The 21323-nt window shown below is 36.6% G+C and overlaps 1 protein-coding gene across 2 annotated transcripts in view; it reads right to left on the reverse strand.

Moving 5' to 3' along the window:
- The window catches only part of kat6a (K(lysine) acetyltransferase 6A), a 56673-nt gene that overhangs the window by 28137 nt on the left and 7213 nt on the right, over positions 1-21323 (reverse strand). For both annotated transcript variants that reach the window (XM_056457436.1, XM_056457437.1), the window contains exon 3: positions 1659-1767. In XM_056457436.1, coding sequence (XP_056313411.1) covers positions 1659-1767 — 109 coding nt within the window. The remainder of the gene's footprint in view (positions 1-1658; positions 1768-21323) is intronic.

Here is a 21323-nt window from a genome sequence, read left to right on the forward strand (position 1 = left end):
TTGTTTTGGGTATTTTTGCAATTGTTAACATTTCAGAGGCTGTAAGGCTCTGTATGTTTTTATATATGTTTTATATATTTATATCACAGATGTTACAGTAGGCTATTTCGCATTATCATTGATCTGCAGCTATAATAAAATCATGTTCAGAAAGGCTAGTTATTAGCATTTATAAACAAGTAAGCCTATTTATGTGTTTTGTATATGGTATGTGAACAACCCGTTTACTTTGACATTTCCTCAAGCGAGAATGACGTCGACTGCAACTTTCTGTCATATACCATGCCCACCAAAAAGGTACTATTGGTACCATTTGGCAGTGGAGACACAAGCCTGATAAAGGTGACCCACAGGGCTCGACAATTAGGAATGCCTGATAGCCCAGGGCCAGCGTCTGAGATGCTCGGGACAGAAGACAGGATCGTTACTGGCCCGATTGGGCCTTGTCACTAAAGTTTAAATGAAACGATTGAAATGAACTGAGGAGCGGATCGATTGTAGTGAGAAAGCAAAATGATGCAACGAAACAGGCTATATCACAGTGTATTATGGTTGTGTAACAGCCATATATACAACTATAAGAAGAGAGAATTATGAGTTGAGTGGGATGTCCTTTGTATTAGCAATTGTACGTCTCATGTCGAATACGAAAGTGAAAGCATTCTGAAATATTACAGAGAGCCGTTTATCCATTAGGAAAATAAACCGAAATTACCATCTGATATTATATCCATATTTTAATCTTATAATATTTTGCATTAGGTCTATTGTTTTGTTCATTTGTGCACTGACACCTCAAAAGAAAGATTAACATTGATCTGCTTCATGATCAGACTGCATCTCGGTTCATATGTTATTTTTCTCTATAATGTAAGCCTATAATGCAGAATTCTAGCCAACATTTTTTAATAGATGAATTCAATGGATTGATTTTTACAAAACATGACAACTGAAATGAGGCTGTATGAGAAAGTCTTACCTCTTACCCAAATCTTACCTTTTTTTTTATTTAGTTACATCACAATTGTAATTTTAAAATTGTCAGAAGTATTTAAAGTAATGACGAATAAAAAAAGTGTATGTATACAGTTATGCTTGGCTTTTGACGCATTACTTAAAACATGTGGCTAAGAAATAGCTAAAAACTTATTTTTTTTGGTGGGGCCAGTGAAAATTTTGGCAGAGCAAATAAAAATCGGGCCAGTAGAAAAAATCCTTAGCGTTGAACCCTGACCCGTACTGTAGCATTCAGTGGAAACGAGGCAAAAGAGTCTTTGGAAGATTATTGCACCCCCCAAAAAAAACAAAAAAACACTCCAAATCCCTACAAATAAATAGTCAAAATTACTAGCTATTAGTAGCTGACTGCAAACTACAGGCCAACAAAACAGAGCTGTGTTTTGTCTTCGAAAGTGAATACACACACTTCTTTTGTTGTAGCATTTAACACGTGTCTTTCAATCTAATGTAATAAATTGAATAAGAGGACTTTAATTGAACATAAAAAGACTTAAGAACTTCACAATAGACCCTTTATTTGGGAATACCCTTGACTTTAAATGCAGATGATATATATATATAATGTATTTTTATTAGTAAAGCTTATTTATTTATTTATTTATTTATTTTTTTATGCCAAGGTGGAATGAACTCCTTACCGCTGTTCCCACAGTCTGCACATGAGATGAGCTCTTCTGGCTTCTTGTCACGATTCTGTTCCTTGGTCCCCAAACAGAAACTACAGATGGGTATAGGCTCTGCCACAGGCTGAGAGAGAGAGAAAACAGAGAAAGACAAGTTTATTGGCCAAGCAGATTTAAATGATTCAGTGAAACAACAAAGGTCTGAATATTGTGTAAATGAGCTCAGCTGAAGATAGAATCGATGAATTAATTGCCCTTTATGAACTGTATTAAGGACTGCTTCCCTACGAATACCTTTCCACAGAGACAGCAAAGCTTCAAGCAAACCAACTGACTTTTAAACACTGTTTCAGGAACAAAAAAATGACAAATTCTCTGAGAAAGATGCTTAAAAAAGAAGAGCACAACAAAAATCAGTATTTCCCATGCAAAACACAATGTTGGCCAGTTGACAAGTTGAAAAGATCTTTAATTTCAGTCAATAAGTGCACACAAACTAAAAACACGAAGATGAAGCTAGGGGTTGAAAGTTTTGATGATCAAAGAATCTGCAGTGGACAAGATCACAGTGAATGTGTGGGACTGGAGGTGGGTTTATTGTCAGGGTGTGGGCACAAAACCATGTGTTGATGCTTATTCTAAGCCACACCATCTGACATTTGCTTCTGGAGCACCATTAATCTTTCAGTGTGTCCAAGAGAGACCCACCCACGATGCAGTGTGCATCATACGCCACACACAGCACACAAACAAACAGATTCATGTGAATGCAAGGAGACAGATGTGTGTGAAAACAATCCTGCTGAAGAGGAACTGAACACATGTAGCTATACAATGTCCTGCAACAGTTCAACCCGTGAAGCGGTACAAATATAAAGATTGCTGCAATGTTTTTAAACTTTACTGTAGTGATTGAAAATGGTATTATGGCAATACCAGTGAAGTACAAAACTGAAGGTATTAGCCTGCATATGGCATTCCTGACCGACTGCAGGAAATAGAATGTAAGAAATGGTAGATTTAGACAGAGGAAAAAAAGGTCAGTGCATATTTGAGGGTGTTTTTAAGGTAGGTGTGTGCGTCTAGGCAGGGAGGAGAGAGGACAGTGTGATTTATTGGGTTCATTTTCCTCTGACTCAGGTCCACACACACACACACACATACATACCCAAGGGTGGGACTAAAAGAAAGAAAACCAAACCCGTACACACAGTTCTCTTAGCCAAGAAATCCAATCAGAACTGAATTAAACAGAATGCAGCTTTATACTTCAATCTAAAAAGAGCATTTAACGTCTGCCCTGAACTAAACTTCACAAACCAGAAATACAACAGATACATCTCACTACCTTCAAAATACAAAGTAAACATGTCCACCAGCACAGAACAAGGGAGCGTTTTGCAGTTTACATTCATTCATTCTTGCGTAGTCCCATATTTATCAGGAGCTGCCACAGTAGAATGAACCACCAACTATTCTGGCATGTTTTACGCAGCGGATGCCCTTCCAGCTGCAACCCAATACTAAGTAACATCCATACACTCTTGCATTCACACACACAAACATTACACTATGGCCAAATTGTTCACCCAATTCACTTTTAATTTATGTCTTTGGACTTTGAGGGAAACCGGAGGGCACAGAGGAAACCCACGTGAACATGGGGAGAACTTCCAAAGTCCACACAGAAATGCCAACTGGCCCAGCCAGGACTCAAACCAGCGACCTTCTTGCTGTGAGGTGAAATTGCTAATCACTGGGCCACCCTACATTCACAATCATTACACAAACATTCAACAAGAGGCAATTTACCTACTAAAATCTAATTCAGCCACTCTTTCACAAAAAAAACAACTTTACTGTGCTCTGGTTCAGCATCATTGCATAATTTAACATCTGCTGTTGCTGCATTAACAATCAATGGGGGAAAAGCCTAATTACAAAACTATTACTGATATACGACGAAATTGAATCTACACAAGAGTATCTGAAATCACTTGTTCTGCATGGATCTAACAGTCACTGTGGTAAGAGATTTTAGACAAATATTTGACTATAAACTATATTGTTGGAAAAGTGCACCTAAAGATGTGTCAGATAAAAAGTGTGGATGTCATTTGGTGTGTGTTAAGAGCTGCTTTAGCATCATGCAGGAGCACAAATGCCATTGTAGAACATTGGAGATTGAATGTTAACTGTAGAACATCCTAGTTTATACAAACTTTTTGGTCCTCAACAGTTATAACAAACCTAAAGTGGACAAACTATTTATTATTTATCAATATTTTATTATTTATACAGGTTTAATTTAAGCACAGTAGAACTGCAAACTGAAACTACATTAAAAACAACTGACATAAAAGCTGAATTTTTAGCACCTATTACTACAGTCACAGGGGCTGTTTAAACAACATTTCAGCCAAAAACTGGATGTTTTGCCTGTTTGTTTACCAAATAACAGTGTTTTTGTGACAGAAAATGTATAAATCTGAAAATAGTTTTCAAAACGAACATTTTGGAAAATACCGCCATTGTCAGGTCAGTGTAAACACCCAGATGCAAGAGTCTTTGAAAATTACGACTTCATGCGTATGCATAGTACTCGTTTAGGAGTGTCGATTAACAGTGAGTGCAAACAAACATGCATAACAATGACAAAGTCTGTGGCTATGTTGTTGCTAAAGTGCTTCCATCAGCAAAGTGTGGATTTACTTCACATTACAACCAAAAGCAGAGAGACACCTGACAAATTTACAAAGCAAATAAAACATAGACATGAACACCAAACCGCCAATGACACATCGTCACTTTCCTACTGTTATAAATATACTAATCCTAATATATTACAGCGGTAAGGCTGCACAATATAATGTTTCAGCGTCCCCACTGGCAGATAATTTAGCTTGTTTTAAGGAAAAACGAGTTGAAGTTGCAAACTAAACAATATTTTTACTTGAATTTTAGATGTCTGAACTAGAAACAAGAAAAAGCTGTCAGAAAAGTATGTTTTGCATTGTGATTATTTAATTTCTGTACCTGAATACAGTCCCCAGAAAAACATCATATAGTGCTATTCAAACTAATCGTGTGAAACTGTATTGATATCGGAATATTTATCACAGAAAAAAAAAAATATCGCAATACCAGATTTTTCCAATATCACGCAGTCCTAGACAGCATAATAAAGTTTGTAACAGTTTTTGCCCATTTTTTCAGATGTGTGATGAATTGTTTTGAAAATGTCGTTGTGTAGACCTTAGTGGTGTAACGGATCATAAATCTCATGGTTCGGATCACATAATGGGTCTTTAGTCATGGATTGTACCATTTTTTTTGGATCAGCCAAAAGTGAAAGGGGGGACAAATGTAATTTGCTTTCCTTTATTACACAAACAGTACTGCAAGAAACTTTTGTTGTTTCAACAAAGCAGAACAAAACAGAACTTAGTAACAAACAGAACTTAGAACCTGTAACTTTATCAAAAATAAAATTAAGAAATAATCAGCTGAAAAAAAATGTAAAATATTCAGTACTGGGAAAAATTCACTGTTTCTACTACTGTTGCTGATAACGCTAAATGTAGAAATCTAACATTATAATTTGTACAACTAATATTTATTTACACTCATTTTCAACAAATGATTCCGTTATTCTGTCATAAAACTTCATGTTTCATCGCTAGATGTGTCATTTTTGAATTATTCAGTGGCATATTTTTGATGGCTGATTGTCGCCATATTGGTTAAATGTTTCTAATGTAATTGATGCCAACAACTTTCATTTTTGAGCGTTGTTAAATACATATGACAGTGATTTTAATCTATACCATAAACATCGGTGGTTTTATCTATACTGTTATCCCAGTACTTCTGGGTTATTTGACTGTTTGTAACTGCATAACTTACTCGAGACTAAAGACTATCTCTTTCTTGATTTTTTTGCGCTTTCAGATTTAAATACAGCGATTCGAAGGATTAATAAACATATGCAAATCACCATCATTTATAATTTATGTTGTGAGGGTGTTGAGATCTCGATCTTTTAATGATTAATCGTGCAGCTTACACTGAATGCATTAATGAAGGCTAAACAAGTAACAACAGAAAACACCTTTAATAACCTTAGAAACCCAGCACATTCCGAATAACCTGCCACAACTTCTTCCGTCATCATTCAATTTTACAGCAAAGCCTAAATGCTTTCATACATGTGATTTGAAAGACGCGAGAGGCGATCTCTCTGTGATTGCTACAAATTTAGGCTTAATCCACCAGTAAAAAAATAAAATAAAAATAAAAAAAAATGTAAAAACAATTAATCCACGGACTACATATGTTCCAAACCATGGGTTGTGATCCGCATGAAGTACGCATAAACCGTGATCCATTACACTCCAAATAGACATTAAACTTTTTAAAATGCTTTTCGGCAACAAACGGTCTACAGTTTGACATGATTTTTTTTTTTTAAAGTTGTTGTTTTGACAGACGCTGTGATGAATCTTTTTCAGGACTCTTTGATGGAAATTTTACTGTGTAAAATTATAAAATGCTTCAACTGTAACCTTTCTGTTTTTCTACTACTACAAATGCACACAGTGTGGGACAGCTTGCAACCTGTATTGGCCTTGACATCACATGATAATTGTTTTTGTTCGGGACAAGTCAGAACAAGTTGAAAAACCTGGGCAGTTTGCGGACACACCTTAAATTCATACAACAACTCTTTCATTCTTCACAAAGACCAGCACAACAACTTCGATGAGCAAACAATTCACAAGGCAAAAATTACAGCGCAACTGTCAGGCAGCAGACCACCACGGGAAATCTAAAAATATTTTATGTAGGAGAGAAAAAAAATTGGATTCGTACAGAAGCACATCTGACAGGACAAAAGCCACCCCCTCACACACACACACACACACACACACACACACACACACACACACACACACACACACACACACACACACACACACACACACACACACACTCGCATGCATCAATCTGCCAGTTTTTCCCATTCTAATGTAGCCTTCAATTTCCTCTTAATGTAAGCAAGGCTGAGTGCATGTTGTGCGTGGGCAATCAGACACTGGAAACCCAAATGAGTAGACTGGGATTAAACAAGAATGGCAGGGGGAGGGAGAACAAAACCTACTGTCCTTGTCTCTGGCTCTGTCAAGGTTCTCATTAACATGTGAAACTCATTTCTGCCTTCACCTGACTGTGCAGCCCCCTACCCATCACCCACAAGCCCCAGCGCAAGAACCTCACCCATCGACATGGAGAGGGAGACAGCTGGACACACTCACACACACCCAAACACAAACAGGTGAAAGAAAGAAAACGACAATAGAGGGCAGACATGTAGATGCAACAACACAGTCAAACGATGGGGCAAGACAAGCTCTCAACAGCAACACTGCTTCTGAATAGCACCGAAATAACAGCACATCTTTTGGATGCAAATGAGGGGTGTTTTTAGCCTTAGGGTGTGCTCACATTTGAAGTTCTGGACCAAAAATTACAATTATACATTCAGGCCTGGTTTGCTTACCATAAAATGTGTAAAAGAATCAAAACAGAGCTAGAAATTCATTCGTCACACACACAAAAAAATTAAGATTTGTGCAAAGAGATGCATTTCAGATGCCTGTGCTGAATGGTAATGGCTCACGAGAGGAAAGCTTGAGCACTCGGTCCTGTTTATCTCGCATCCTGTGTTTGTTTTTGGTAAATTTTCAGCAAGTCCCACTTGTTTGATGTGCAATGGTTCAGATAGCAGCATTCACGCTTATTCAAATTAGGGCTGCACAATACTGTTTCAGCATCGATATAGCAATGTGCGCATCTGCAATACATCGCAATATGCAATGTTGAGTCTGAATTATAGTCGATCATGACCTAAACACATGTGGTTTAACTCTTTTAGATTGAAGGTTTATCATTTGCATGTGTTTTTAAGGCCTGTGACTGAGCATTTCGGGTGGCATGGTGGCTCAGTGGTTAGCACTGTCACCTCACAGCAAGAAGGTCGCTGGCTGGGCCAGTAGGAATTTGTGCGGAGATTGCATGTTCTCCCCGTTAGGGCTGTGCGAATAATCGAAATCGAATCCCAATTTGAAACGTTGCAATTAGATAAATCGCAAGAGGCTCTGATATGAAATATATATGTATTATTTAATTTCCTCCGCCTGTCTGTGTGTGACAGTCTATTAGCCAATTGAGTGATCACACTTTCGTTCAGCGTAATAAAAATTGCACAAACGAACTATGCGGAATGCCTACAATGAAAAAAGAAAAACACAAACAGGAAAGCGAGGACAAGTGGGATAATGGCATCTGTTGCTTCAGAAGCATTATTAGACAAATTAATATCAAACAAAAACAGCACGTTGGTAATATTTTGGTTTCAAACGGCAAACAAAAACAGGTCACTTTTAAGAGCTGTAGCAGAATTGTTGCCACGCTTACAGATTATTGAGCTGAAGCTTGACTACAAAATTAAAATCGCAAATCAAATTACAATCATAATGTCAAAAAAAACTAAATGCAATTAGATATTTTCCCCAAATTGCACAGCCTTAGTCCCTGTTATTGTGTAAATATGTATATGGTGGAATATTTGTCGGTTCATTTCACTGTGGCGTCCCCTGATAAATAAGAGACTAAGCCGAAGAAAAATGAATGAATGAATGACTGCGCATTTCAAGAGAGTTTAGAACATTTGGCCACAAAAAAATGATGATGTTTGGAGGTGTAAAATCTTATTGCATTTAATTATTTATACACAATTTGTCCTGTTTCTAGTCCAAATATTCACATTTCAAAGCGAAAACAAGATTATTTTACTTACCCCACTGGCAGATCATTTTGCTTGTTCAAAAGAAAAACTTTTCATTTTGATGGAAGTGTTTTGAAGGTCAAAACTATATTTTTTACTTGATCTAATAATTTAGATATTTGGACTATAAACGAGACGGCGCAAAGTCTGAAAAGCTTTTCGGCAGTGTGGTTAATCATTCAATTTTTGTTCCTGAATACTGTTAGACTCCCCAGAAAACTGTCAAACAGAGCTGTTCAAACCATGTTGTGAAACTGTAGTCATATCGCAATATTTAAACGCAGAAAAAAAATTAATCGCAATATCAGATTTTTTCCAATATCATGCAGCCCTAATTCAAATGAACTAAACTAACAGACAATTTGCAATAGTTTACTTTAATGCAAACTTTACTTGGTATGAAAACACCAATAAATACAATTTTTCTTATTTCTTGGCCTTAAAGGAATAGTTCACGCAAGTGAAAATTGCCCCATTACTTAACCTCAAGACATTCTTAGTGTATATGAGTTTGTTCTGTCAAATAAACACAGCAGTTTTTAACATCTATGTTGTGTAAGTAGGCGATGTGGCAAAAATGCAATCTCGATAATTATTTTCCATATTGAAAGAGAACGATATATATTTCAACATAAGATATTAATGCTTCCAGATTTAAAGAGTACCCCAACAATGACTGAAGCCACAAAAATTAGAGGGTCCATTAAATGGCATAACATTTTCAACCAACGAAACATTTCTAATATAAACACACCTTTAGATTCCCATTGTTGCACATTTCTGCTATGTGATTGGCTCTAAAATCAATCTAGAGTAAAAACAGTCCAAGCGTATCATTATTGATATAAATTTCATTGTGATGATTCGATTTAATATCATTTATTAGCCCAGCCCTATGTATAATGGTGTCAAGTAGTGCCCATTTTTGAAGTTTCCGGAAGTGCATAAATTTGCTATAAAACTAACCCATATGCCAGCAGGGGGTTAAGACATTTCTAATAAAGCAAATTGATGCTGTTTGTAAAAAAAATATTATTATTAAACTTTAAAACGCTGACTTCTCTGGTGGATGCCGAATGCAGGTTCTAGAAAACCTCTTGGCTGATCTTTAACTTGACATATGATGGAAATTCTTGAATTAGACGCAACTCACACAAACCACTTACTCCACAGTTTGGTTACCACAGAAAACGATGACGAACAAGAAAGCCAACTTGCTTAGCATTACTGTATAATGTTATACAGTAGAGTACCTGTACCGCTACATAAGGATCTTATGTCATAAGTAAGAGATCAGCCAAGAAGGGGTCTAAGGGTGCTTTCACACCTGTAGATTGATTGTTTTGTTCCGAAACAGTGATTAAAATTGTAGCAATGTTAATTTTTGTTCTTGTTGTAGTTTGGTTTCACATGGCAAAGTTTCTAAACGGACCAAAATAGCTAAAACAAGTCATGTGCAAGTAAACTCTCCTCACACTGGAGATTCAGGGGTTTATATCCCACGGACTCTGCTCAGCTGTCACGGCGTTATTTTAATTTATGTTAATAAGCAATAAGACATTATAAGCGAAAAGGTGCACTTTAATTTTGACACCCATAGACATCGTCACCAAATGTAAATCAGAGAGGTAAGACTTTCTCATACAAGTTTTGTAAAAATCAATCTATTGAATCAAATCAATCTATTAAAAAAAAGTTGGCTAGAATTATGCCTTATAGGCTTACATTATAGAGAGAAAACAATTTAGAATTTTCTCAAATTTATCAGATGGTTATTTCGGTCAATTTCCCTAATGAATAAACAACTCAGTAATATTTCAGCATGCTTTCACTTTCATATTCGACATGAAAAGCACATTTACAGATAGAAATGACATCCCGCCCTACTCATAATTCTCTCTTCATATAGCCCAACATTTTGGCTATTACATAACCACCATACACTGTGATATAGCCTGATTCGTTAGTTCGTTGGATCGTTTTGTTTTCTCACTACAATCGATCTACTCCAGAGTTCATTTCAATCAAGCCGAGACACCTCATTCACCTCTTCTCGGACCGCTTGGTTTGGTGCGGGACAGAGCGTAATTGCTGGATTTACATATGCCAAATGAACCGCTCTAACTAGGCAAACGAGACAAGTGTCTAAGTGTGAAAGCACCCTGAGACACACATACTGCAGCCACCGGAAGGCAGTAATTTGAGTTTATGGTTTAAAAATTAGCAATATTTTTGTTACAAAAACACATTGATCCAATGACAAGCATTAACCCCCTATTAGCGTCAATGTACGCAACAAATAATACAGAATGTAAGAGCCAGGATCAAACTTGATACTAGCGTTTGTCTGGCAGAAGAAAAACATACAAACTGGAGGGCAGCAAATTGAGTAATTTGAATTTTGAGGGCGGGGGGTGACTATTCCTTTAAGAAGCTTTTACAAAGATGCATGGTCCCAATCTTTTTTAATCTTCCTCACCAATTGTTTTCCTAACCATAATGGGTATCAGTAACATTAATATTACTCTTATTAAAGTCCCCTATTGCATTTATTCACTCTATAAACAATAAACAACTCTGAACATTACTGTGCATTAAACAACTCTTTAAATGGAACAAATGGAAAAACAGACAGGCAGATAAAGACAGACAGATGCCTTAAAATGTATTTCCTCAATTTATTTCTATCATTTCACAGCCATATAAACAATAAAACACCTTTCAAATCAGGAGAAACTGCCAAAATACCTCCTGCTGACTTTAGAAACAATGTGAAACCAAGTCCATTGGTTGCTTTACCAAGTCTCGTGGTGGTTTCGCAAGCAGAAGTGCCGAACAAATCAAAATCCATCATGCCATGTAGACCATTCCCTGTTAGACGATCTCAAGTGAGTGATTCAGATTCAGAGGCCACGGTAGTTGCACAAATAACATGCAATTGAAAACACATCAAACAGCAGGGAGCAATGAAGCAGAGAATGTGTGTGCTTAATAACGTTCAACCTTGTAAAGCTCAAATCCATCATCACACTTGACCATTATGCTTAAGGTCATATAAGGGTCAAGGAAAAGCTATGCTGTAGTACATTAAGCAATTTGCAAAGATGCTGTTAAATAGGATACGTTTACAGATGAAACAGTGAGCGAAGTCTTTTACTATGAACATTATTTTTATTAGATCAGATAAGGTCCAATAAACCGACAACTTGTGGGGTTCTTAACACCGTACCCTGCATTGTGTTGGTTTACTGTAGTGTGCATCTGTAATACATAACAGGAACGCATCTTCATGCCAGATTTACAGCACATCCAGCCACAACAACATATTCCCTGTAGGGCTGAGGGATATACATTGAAACTCCTATCTTCCACAGATACAGGACAAGTGTTACAGTCGCAAAACTTTACTATAAGAGTAAAGCGAGCACAGTTGTCCCTCACTATAACGCGGTTCAACTTTTGTGGCCTTGCAGTGTTGCACATTTTTTTGTCCAATTTGATATGCTTTTTTCTTACAGCGCATTGTGTTCTTTGTCCTGATTGGCTGTAGACCAATGTCAATCTCCTCTATGCAGTTTCCACAACAAACCCAGCAAAGTCAACGAGACGTTCTGCACCGTCAAAGGCACCTGCGGTAGCACCCAAAACGCAGAGAAAGATGCCAACCATCGCACAAAAGTTTGGACCTCTGGACATGCTAAAGGAAGATAGATGTTATGCAGTTGTAGGATGCCATTATAGAATAAATTAATAAATTAATTAAAACAGCTGCAATATTTGGACAAAATAAAGCTGTCTACTTAGTAAATTTCGCCTATTGTGAGTTAATTTACAAGGTATCTCCCACGATTAACAATGAACCATTGTACTCTATGTTTGCAAGTTTTCACCCCAGACTTCTGGACATGTTAAAGGAAGGTAGAAGTTACGCAGCTATAGGGCGATAGCGGTCAACAATGGGATGTGAAAATAAGGGATATGCCCACCATAATAAGGGACTTATTACGCGGCTGTAGGGCATCATTGCGAAATAAATGAATCTTTGGTTTGTTACATTCAGTTTTACAATCTTAAAACGTGTGGAATAATTGAAAAAATAAACCGGACTACTTTCGTCATTTCACCTATTGCGGGTTATTTTAAAATGTAACTCTCGCGATTAACAAGGGACCACTGTACTTTATGTTTGCAAGTTCTCCACAACAAACCCCGCAATGTCTATGAACTGTTCTGCACCGTCAAAGGCACCTGCGGTAGCACCAGCAACAAATGTCAGAGGCAGAGAAAGATGCTAACCATTGCACAAAAGGTTGGACTTCTGGACATGCTAAAGGAAATGTAGAGTGCCATTATGGATTAAATGAATCTTCATTATGTAACATTCGGTTTTACAGCTATAAAACAACTAAAAAATAAAGCTGACTACTTCACGGATTTTGCCTATTGCAGGTTAATTTAAAATGTAACTCTCGCGATTAACGAGGGACCACTGTTCTGTATGTTTTCAAGTTTTCTCCACAACAAACCGTGCAATGTCACCAAATGTTCTGGACTCTCAAACACACCTGCGGTAGCACCCAAAAGGCAGAGGAAGATGCTGACCATCGCACAAAAAAAGTGGACTTCAGGACTCACTAAAAGAAAGTAGAAGTTACGTAGCTGTAGTGCACCATTACGGAATAAATAAATCTTCGGTTCATTGCATTCAGTTTTACAGCCTTAAAACATCTGTAATATTTGACAAAATAATGCTACCTTCTGGATTTCGCCACAAATGTATACACTTTTCTCAGACAGGCATTAACATTTTCACACTTTTCTTTCTTTTTTAACACTTACGTTATTTTCCTTTCTTTATGTAACAAACTGAAGATTCATTTATTCCGTAATGGCGCCCTGCAGCCACGTAACTTCTACCTTCCTTTAGCATGTCCAGAAGTCACAATTTTTGGTTTGCATCTTTCTCTGCCTCTTGGGTGCTACCGCAGGTGCGATTGAGAGTGCAGAATGTTTCGTTGACATTGCAGGGTTTGCTGTGAAGAAAGCTTGCAAACATACAGTGGTCCTTCATTAATTGCGGGAGTTAACTTCTAAAAATAACCGATAATACGTGAATTACACGATTATTGAGGGACCACTGTACATATTTCCCACTCATAATGCAAAATACTCTGGGGTTTTTAATGATTATCACCATTGCCCATGAATCATATTGCAAATAACAACTGTTATGCTCTGTGTAGAATTCATTGAAGGAGTTCCGACATATTTTTACAGGGAAATAACCTGATTTTTTAATAGACTGACTGACATATGAATTAACTTAACTTATATTGTTGTATATTGTTATTAACTTATAACAAAACCATCAATGCCACACTTTGTATCCACTACCAATCAGATTCGCTTACTAAACCATGCTTTTATACTTATCAAAAATATCCTAAATTAAATGAAAGCACTGTCAACAGATTTTTATTCCAAAAAATATATATATTAAATCAATTAATCCTTTGCATTTGCCATCTTAACAGTAAACTCACATTTACCAGATACTATAAAAATGACATCAGCATTAACCAGTACAAATTTCACTACAGACAAAGAAATTAAGCTATCGAACCACAGCCATTCTACTTTATTGTCTCAGTGATCTTCGACCTGTAGCGAAGCATGATGGCACTGCTAATGGTTATCACACAAGTGGTGTAAAGCCTCTTTGCATTCCAGTATTGTTTATGGTCAACTCATGCCACACCAGAGCTCTCAGGACAAACGGGCCAACACTGATTACCTTCCAGACACATAATCAATGTCCAGAGCCACTTTGTATGCATGTCTCCTGTATTCTTTATAGCTTCACTTTGAAACAAGAAAAAGGTGAAAAAGTAGGTTATACGTTGTGATGGGTTTGAGGGGTTAAGGTCATTACAACAATGCTGTTTAAAGGACTAGAGAAATTACACAGCAGGTATCTGCATGCATATTTCAAAGTACCGGTGTGCACTTGTGTGAGTTACTGAAAATTTCTCAATAAATTGACAATGAGTTCTGCTTTTAATGCAAGTGCAGTATTGTAGGCTCTGACTTTTAGTCATTTTAGTACCTTTCTGGACTCTTAATTAACCTTGCAGTCTATGGAGGATGAAGAAGCTCTCAGATTTTACCTAAAAATGTCTTTATTTGTGTTTCGAATACGAACAAAGCTCTCAAGGCTTTTGGAATGACATGAGGGCGAGTAATTAATAGCAGAATTTTCACTTTTGGGTAAACTAGTGCTGCACAATATATCATTTTTGCATCGATATCGCAATGTGATCATTCGCAATAGTCACATCGCGAGTATATGGAATGTTGAGTCTGGATAATAACTGATCATTTCGCAAGTGTTTTTTTTTTAAAGCATGTGACTCTGAGGGTTTTAAAAGCATTGAGGCATATGAAAATGTTATGTTTAAAAACTTTGATTGACAATTTTGATTAACAAAGATTGATTTTATTGAATTACTTATAAAATGAAGACTAAGCAGATTTATTTTACATTTGATTACTCAATTACTATATACCTGACATATTCCAATATCGTGCAGCTCTACTGCAGACTGTCCACCAAAAGCAATTTCAGATTGCACTTTGACCAGGAAATGATGCTTACAACAACAAGTATTGCAGACTCTTTTTTTGATTTCATATTGTCAAAGCAAACGTGACTCAAAACGCACAGAGGACGAAAAACAATCTAATGCATGTATTGCCCACACACAATAAAATATAAGGTAAACCAAAGCCAAGAGCTCACAAATTTGAGCATCATCATTCATGAATTATTATTAATAAATAAACAGAATGACTTATTCTTTTACTTTTATTTATTTATTCATTAAGATTCTTATTTAATTCAACTCAGAATGCAGTCGTGCATCTAACATCGTTTTAAGTGTAATATATGAATACTTGAGTTAATCTCACCAGTCGACATAAGTCCAGGCTGGTTCAAGGTGACTTCTGATTTAATAATAAATTCAGCATTTTAATGAACAGTGTGTTAGGTTAACTGCTTACCATATAAAGAATATTTTAACCATTTTAATACAATTATGGGCTTTGTTTAAAGTATTGAATGATGAGATCATACTGACATGAGCATATTGTTACATGCTTAGTGTACAGAAGTATTCAAGGACCTATACAATTGCAGATTTTGCTGAATAAATTTTGTCGAATGTACCTGCAAATGACAAACTCACTAGCTATGTTTCCATCCACAGATAGCAATTAAATTTATGTGCAAAACTGAAATACTGCATAAGAGACATGCGAATAACGTAGCGTTTCCATCCAGCAAGTCAAAGAGAACAAAATCGTCACTTCCTGATAAACTTGCGCCAAATACCAAAAGTAAAAACGGAATTTGCTGTGTTAGGAGAAGCTGCATGAATCTTTTTTTATTTAATAAATTACTTGCGCCTCAGAAGTCAAATGCGGACACGCAATGAACGTGTGGTGGCGTTTAAAGATGTGAGACAGAGCAGAGACGCCCTTGATTCTGTAGATAATTAATAATATAATAACACTTATACTGAAACGGTTAAGGTGTTTTAGAATGACAAAAACAACATTTTAGATGTTTTACAGTGTGCTTAGCCTGCTGGTTTGTCCATTCACACATTTTTATCAATCACCTGATCTCTTTTAACAAAATCGCATGACTATTTTAATGCGCATACTGGAATTATACGCATCTTTTCTTATCTAATAAATAGTTTTTCACACTTAGTTATGCGCATTAAGCGATTTTTATGCGCATTTTTAAAATGCTAATAAAAATAGGTGGATGGAAGCACAGCTATTAAAAACATGGACTGGAGTCTTTCTGGCAGCTTTATTGACAACCTTAGTGTTGAAACTAAGTAAAGATCAATATGAATAAAAATGTCCAGGTTTTACCAAATCCTGCACTTTGGGGCTGTCCAATATAATGATATACACCATATGGGCTAAATAAAAAGCCTCCCATTTAATATTATGCTCTACCATTTATATTGTGGTGTCACAAAATAGACTGTTTATTATGGTAATACTTTTCATAATCCAGTGTTTTCTCTAGGATTTTTTGCAGCTGTAGCGGCAGGCATTTACACAGATCTACCAACTACCTATGGTGTTATTTCAATGTCAAATGTCGTGAACGCAGTAGGCTATTACAAGTCGAAATTGCATCTATGTAATACAAGCATGTGAATCTCTTTGCTTGCGCGCCAATTTCCTCTGTTCGTGCACAAAACTTTTTGCACGCCCTAAAGCTCAAGTGCAGATTTTCTTGTGCGCTCTTAAATAAACGCTGCTGAAGTGCGATTTAGTGCGTTTATGTAACAAGTATGTTTCCAACATTTATTAGATTTGCTAGGAATATTTATGAATGTTTCCAATAGATCTACAGAACGCCATTGATGCATCCTGAAGTGAAACGGCTACAAACTCCAGCAAGACTAAGTTATTGTATACAGAACCAAAGACCTTTATCTATAAAGTAAAATTATGGAAACTGTGTTCATCATAGCTGAAAGCTACGTCGTGTTTGCTGGCCTCACGCATCATGCACCTGTCAGTCATTAAGTCACCTTAAAGGATTAAACAAATAGCACTACTTGGTTAAATAGTTACAGAAAAGTTCACGCTGTTAGAATTCACTTACCTTTTAATATGTTTTGGTGCAATTATAACCCGCTATTTTTTTTAAAAAGTGACTGAATGTTTTGAATGAGAAGCTGTAATGTAGCCGTGGCAGGATGAATTTTGGTGTGGCAGAAACCATGTAGCAGAAACCATGTAATCTATACAAGCGAAATACCACACACTATTACAGTGATGCAGGCAGAAACAAGCATTATTTTTTTTGTAATTATTAGTTTTTAAAAAGTGTTATATATATATATATATATATATATATATATATATATATATATATATATATATATATATATATATATATACACCTTTTTATATTATTATGGTATTATTATTATTATATTTCTTATGGTACTACATGTTGCAATATGTTTTGCATATGTGCATTATTACACACCATTTCTGGGATGCAAGCACAAACGGGAATAACAGCATCAGGAGAAAGTTGCAATCTTGAAAGTACAATGTTTACATTTTGCATTTTATTTAGCAATATTTTGTTATTTTTACTTTTGTAATCATTAGTTTTTAAAAAGTGTTTTCAATTTTATTAATTTAATTTCTATACTTCAAAATAAAGTGAGAACTACGACTGCACGAATGAGTGCATTTCTGAGTATGTACACTTTTAAAAACAGCCCTTTACGTGTGGTTAATCTATATAAACTATTAACTGATTTACAGACATTGATGGTACTATAAATCGCAATATGGATATGAGGTGACTTACAATTATAGGAGATTGTCATCATATCCCCCAGCCGTACTACACGTAAATAGTGGTCAACACTTAAATTTTGCTGACTACGAATCAGATCTCTCCATATTACAAGTTTCCAAACCAAGCGTCACCAGAATTTTCACACGTCCCCAAAATGACCGCCCGAGGAACTTTCCTTCAACCCTGGAGCTTTCAGCTGTAAAAGGGCAACGTGAGGCTCCCCATCCCTCTAACTGCTGACTCTTACACAAAACCCTCACATCAGGACCAGCCCACTTAATGTTCTACATGCACACGCTCACATAATAACCCCCCCTCCAAAAGCTATGACATTTCCCATCTACACCTCGATGCCCCTTGCTTGACTCCAGCCCCCCCTCGCTCCCCGCAAATGCCCCGACAATGACCCCCTATTAGAGGAAGAACGTGTGTGCGAGCCTGCGATCATGTTTAAATGGAGGAGTGTGTCATTCGTGTGTTGACTACACAAATCGCTCCTCCATATCGGGGTCACAGCCAGTGCTGGCCCATTTGTTTTGCTCCCTTCCTCACTGCGCTGAAGCAGAACCCTCAGTGATCTCATAGTGGCTGAGTGGGAATAGTCAGCAATACGGGGCTGTAAACGGTCAAGCGGGGAACAGCATCACTGACAACCAGAAACTCAGACAAACACAAACCAGCTTGTGTGAAAACAAAAGCATTCTTCCAAGTCTAAGCATAAAATCAAAGCTGAAAACAGCTGCATCACAGCTAATTCAATGACCTCAAATGATAATTACTGCAATAAAAGCTTAGCTCGGAGAGAAAAACAGGCCAAAGATGCCAAGATTGCTTTTGTTGTATGAAACTGAACTGAAATTAACATAAAAATAAGGATGTGTAAAAAGCAGGTAAACAGGTAAACACTAGAAGTTACACTACAATATTTAGACTTTTTGTAATCATCAAGACTGTTATTCATCATTTTTAAATGCATCTTAATGCCCGGCAAGGTTCCTATGACAAAAAAAACAGTTATGCTTGAGTATTCTGTCCTTGGTGTTTTTTCTTGTTACATCGCATGCAGTTTTGGGATCATTTAGACATCTTTGATCCTGGCTTCATTCATGCTTCAATTGACCCGCTCCTGAGATTGTTCAGAAGTAAACACAGATGCATCTTTTTAGAGGTCTTAGTCTGCTTGTTAGGTGCATACCAGAGTTTAGATGGCAGCGTTTTGAAATAAGCACACTTATTTAATGAAACCACACTAAGCAATTACATACGAGTTTGTTTAAATTAAACCGAACATGCCTGTGTTTATATACTCTTAAAGAAACACTCCAATTTCTGGGGGGAAATAGGTTGATATGGCTAGGAACTTTAATATTATTGTGCCTACTGCAGCAATAGTATGGCGGAAAAGTTCCTTGATTATTACACCAGAATAAGAGTATCGTTCTGAGCCATATCAGCCTAGAAAATAAGTTTTTATTTTCTGTTGGTCTTAGTACATGATGTAGCTACAAAGGAGTCAAGCTTTTAAACAGGAAAATTATCAAAACACTTCTCGAAGCCTTATTTTTTTTTGAGCGAGATGCTAATGGTCTAATCCAATTCAATGACTTATGCTAAGCTAACGGTGCTCCCACCAGACCCGAAGACTCAAAAATCGTCAAATTCAACTGTTTAACTCTAGGGCTGCGTCTGAAATTGCATACTTTTATACTGTATAGGATGTTAAAAACTGTATGCGAGCAGAGTAGCATGTTCAAATTAGGCATGGGACGATAATCGTTTTTAAGGTATACCGCAATTTGGAAAAGTCAAGGTTTTAATACCGGCAAAATGTTCTGCTATACTGTTCCAAAGGCATGTGTAAGGTTTTTCATTTACATGTTTTATTCGTTTTTAGCCCAACAGTATCTCCAGCAGAAAAGATATGAAGATATGACTAATGAAGACAGCAGAAGTCAATGATTCATTTGAATTATTTAGCCTGACATTTACTGCTCCAAAATATTTTTAAAGTTTCTTTAAAAAGTTACAAGTTAAATTTTTATTTTTTTGTTTTATACCCAGACATTTAAAAAGAACACATTTTAGAGCAGTAATCATAATACCGTAAAATCATGAAACTGTGATGATTTTATCCAAGGTTATCATACCGTCAGAATCTTATACTGGTCCATGCCTAGTTCAAATTCATATTCAAAAAACAGCAAGCGAGAAGTAACCGGATGGCCTACTACTTCCGGCGAGATTCTGAAGTGTGCATCCAATGGGTGCTACACTATCCCATGATGCCACACGTGAGAATTCATGAATGGGAGTGAAGTAACTGATGTGGTTAGGTCATGTGATGTCAAATGACACACTACTCACATTCATACTATATAGAATGCACTTTTCTAACAATCACGTAGCAAGTTCAAATTCAAATGTAGTACATACTCGAGTAGTAGGCGATTTCAGACGCAGCCTAGGGGACATGTAAAACAGGCTATTTTCAAAAAACTGTTACTTTAAAATTAGTTTTAAAACATACAAAAATGAAAAAAATTATTCTGTACTCTCTCTCTGAAATACAATTACTTTTTTGGATAATTCAACAACTGAATAGGAATTAGGGCAGCACAATATATTGTTTTAGCATTAACATCGCAATGTGTGCATCTGCAATAGTCACGTCGCAGGATCTGCAATGTTGAGTTGTGATTATAATGACCAGGCACCACGTTTAAAACATGATTTGTGGAGTCATTGCAAATTTGAACCCTGAGTGAAAGATTTTCATTTGGATGCGTTTTAGGGTGCTTTCACACCTGTGGATCGATTCTCTTGTTCCGAAACAGGGATTAAAATTGTTACAATGTTGCTCTTTGTTCTTGGTGCGGTTCACTTTCACACAGCAAAGTTTCTAAACGGAGCAAAATGGCTTAAACAAGTCACGTGCGAGTAAACTTTCCTCACACTGGTCAGAGTTTCATGGTTTATTTTGTATTTTGTCATGCGTCTCATTTTAATTTATGGCAATGAGCAATACGACATTATAAGTGAAAACCTGCACTTTAATTTTGAATGGTGACAGTCAACCACAGACATCGTCACCAGGTATAAATCAGAGGCAAGACTTTCTCACGCAGAGCCGTTTGCTAGAATTATGCATTATAGGCTTTACATTACAGAGAGAAATAACAGATAAACCAAGACTGCTGTTCGGTCATAAATGGATAAACAGCTCTCGTTAATATTTCAGCATGCTTTCATTTTCATATTTGACATGAAACGCATATTTATGACATCCCTCCCTACTCATAATTCTCGTTTTATATAGCTGTTTATATGCCTATTACATATCTATAATACACTGTGCTGTAGCCTGGTTCGGATTGTTTTGCTTTCTCACTACAATCGATCCACTCCAGAGTTCGTTTCAATCGAG

The sequence above is a fragment of the Danio aesculapii genome, chromosome 5 (genome assembly GCF_903798145.1).
Source record: "Danio aesculapii chromosome 5, fDanAes4.1, whole genome shotgun sequence".
NCBI lineage: Eukaryota > Metazoa > Chordata > Actinopteri > Cypriniformes > Danionidae > Danio > Danio aesculapii.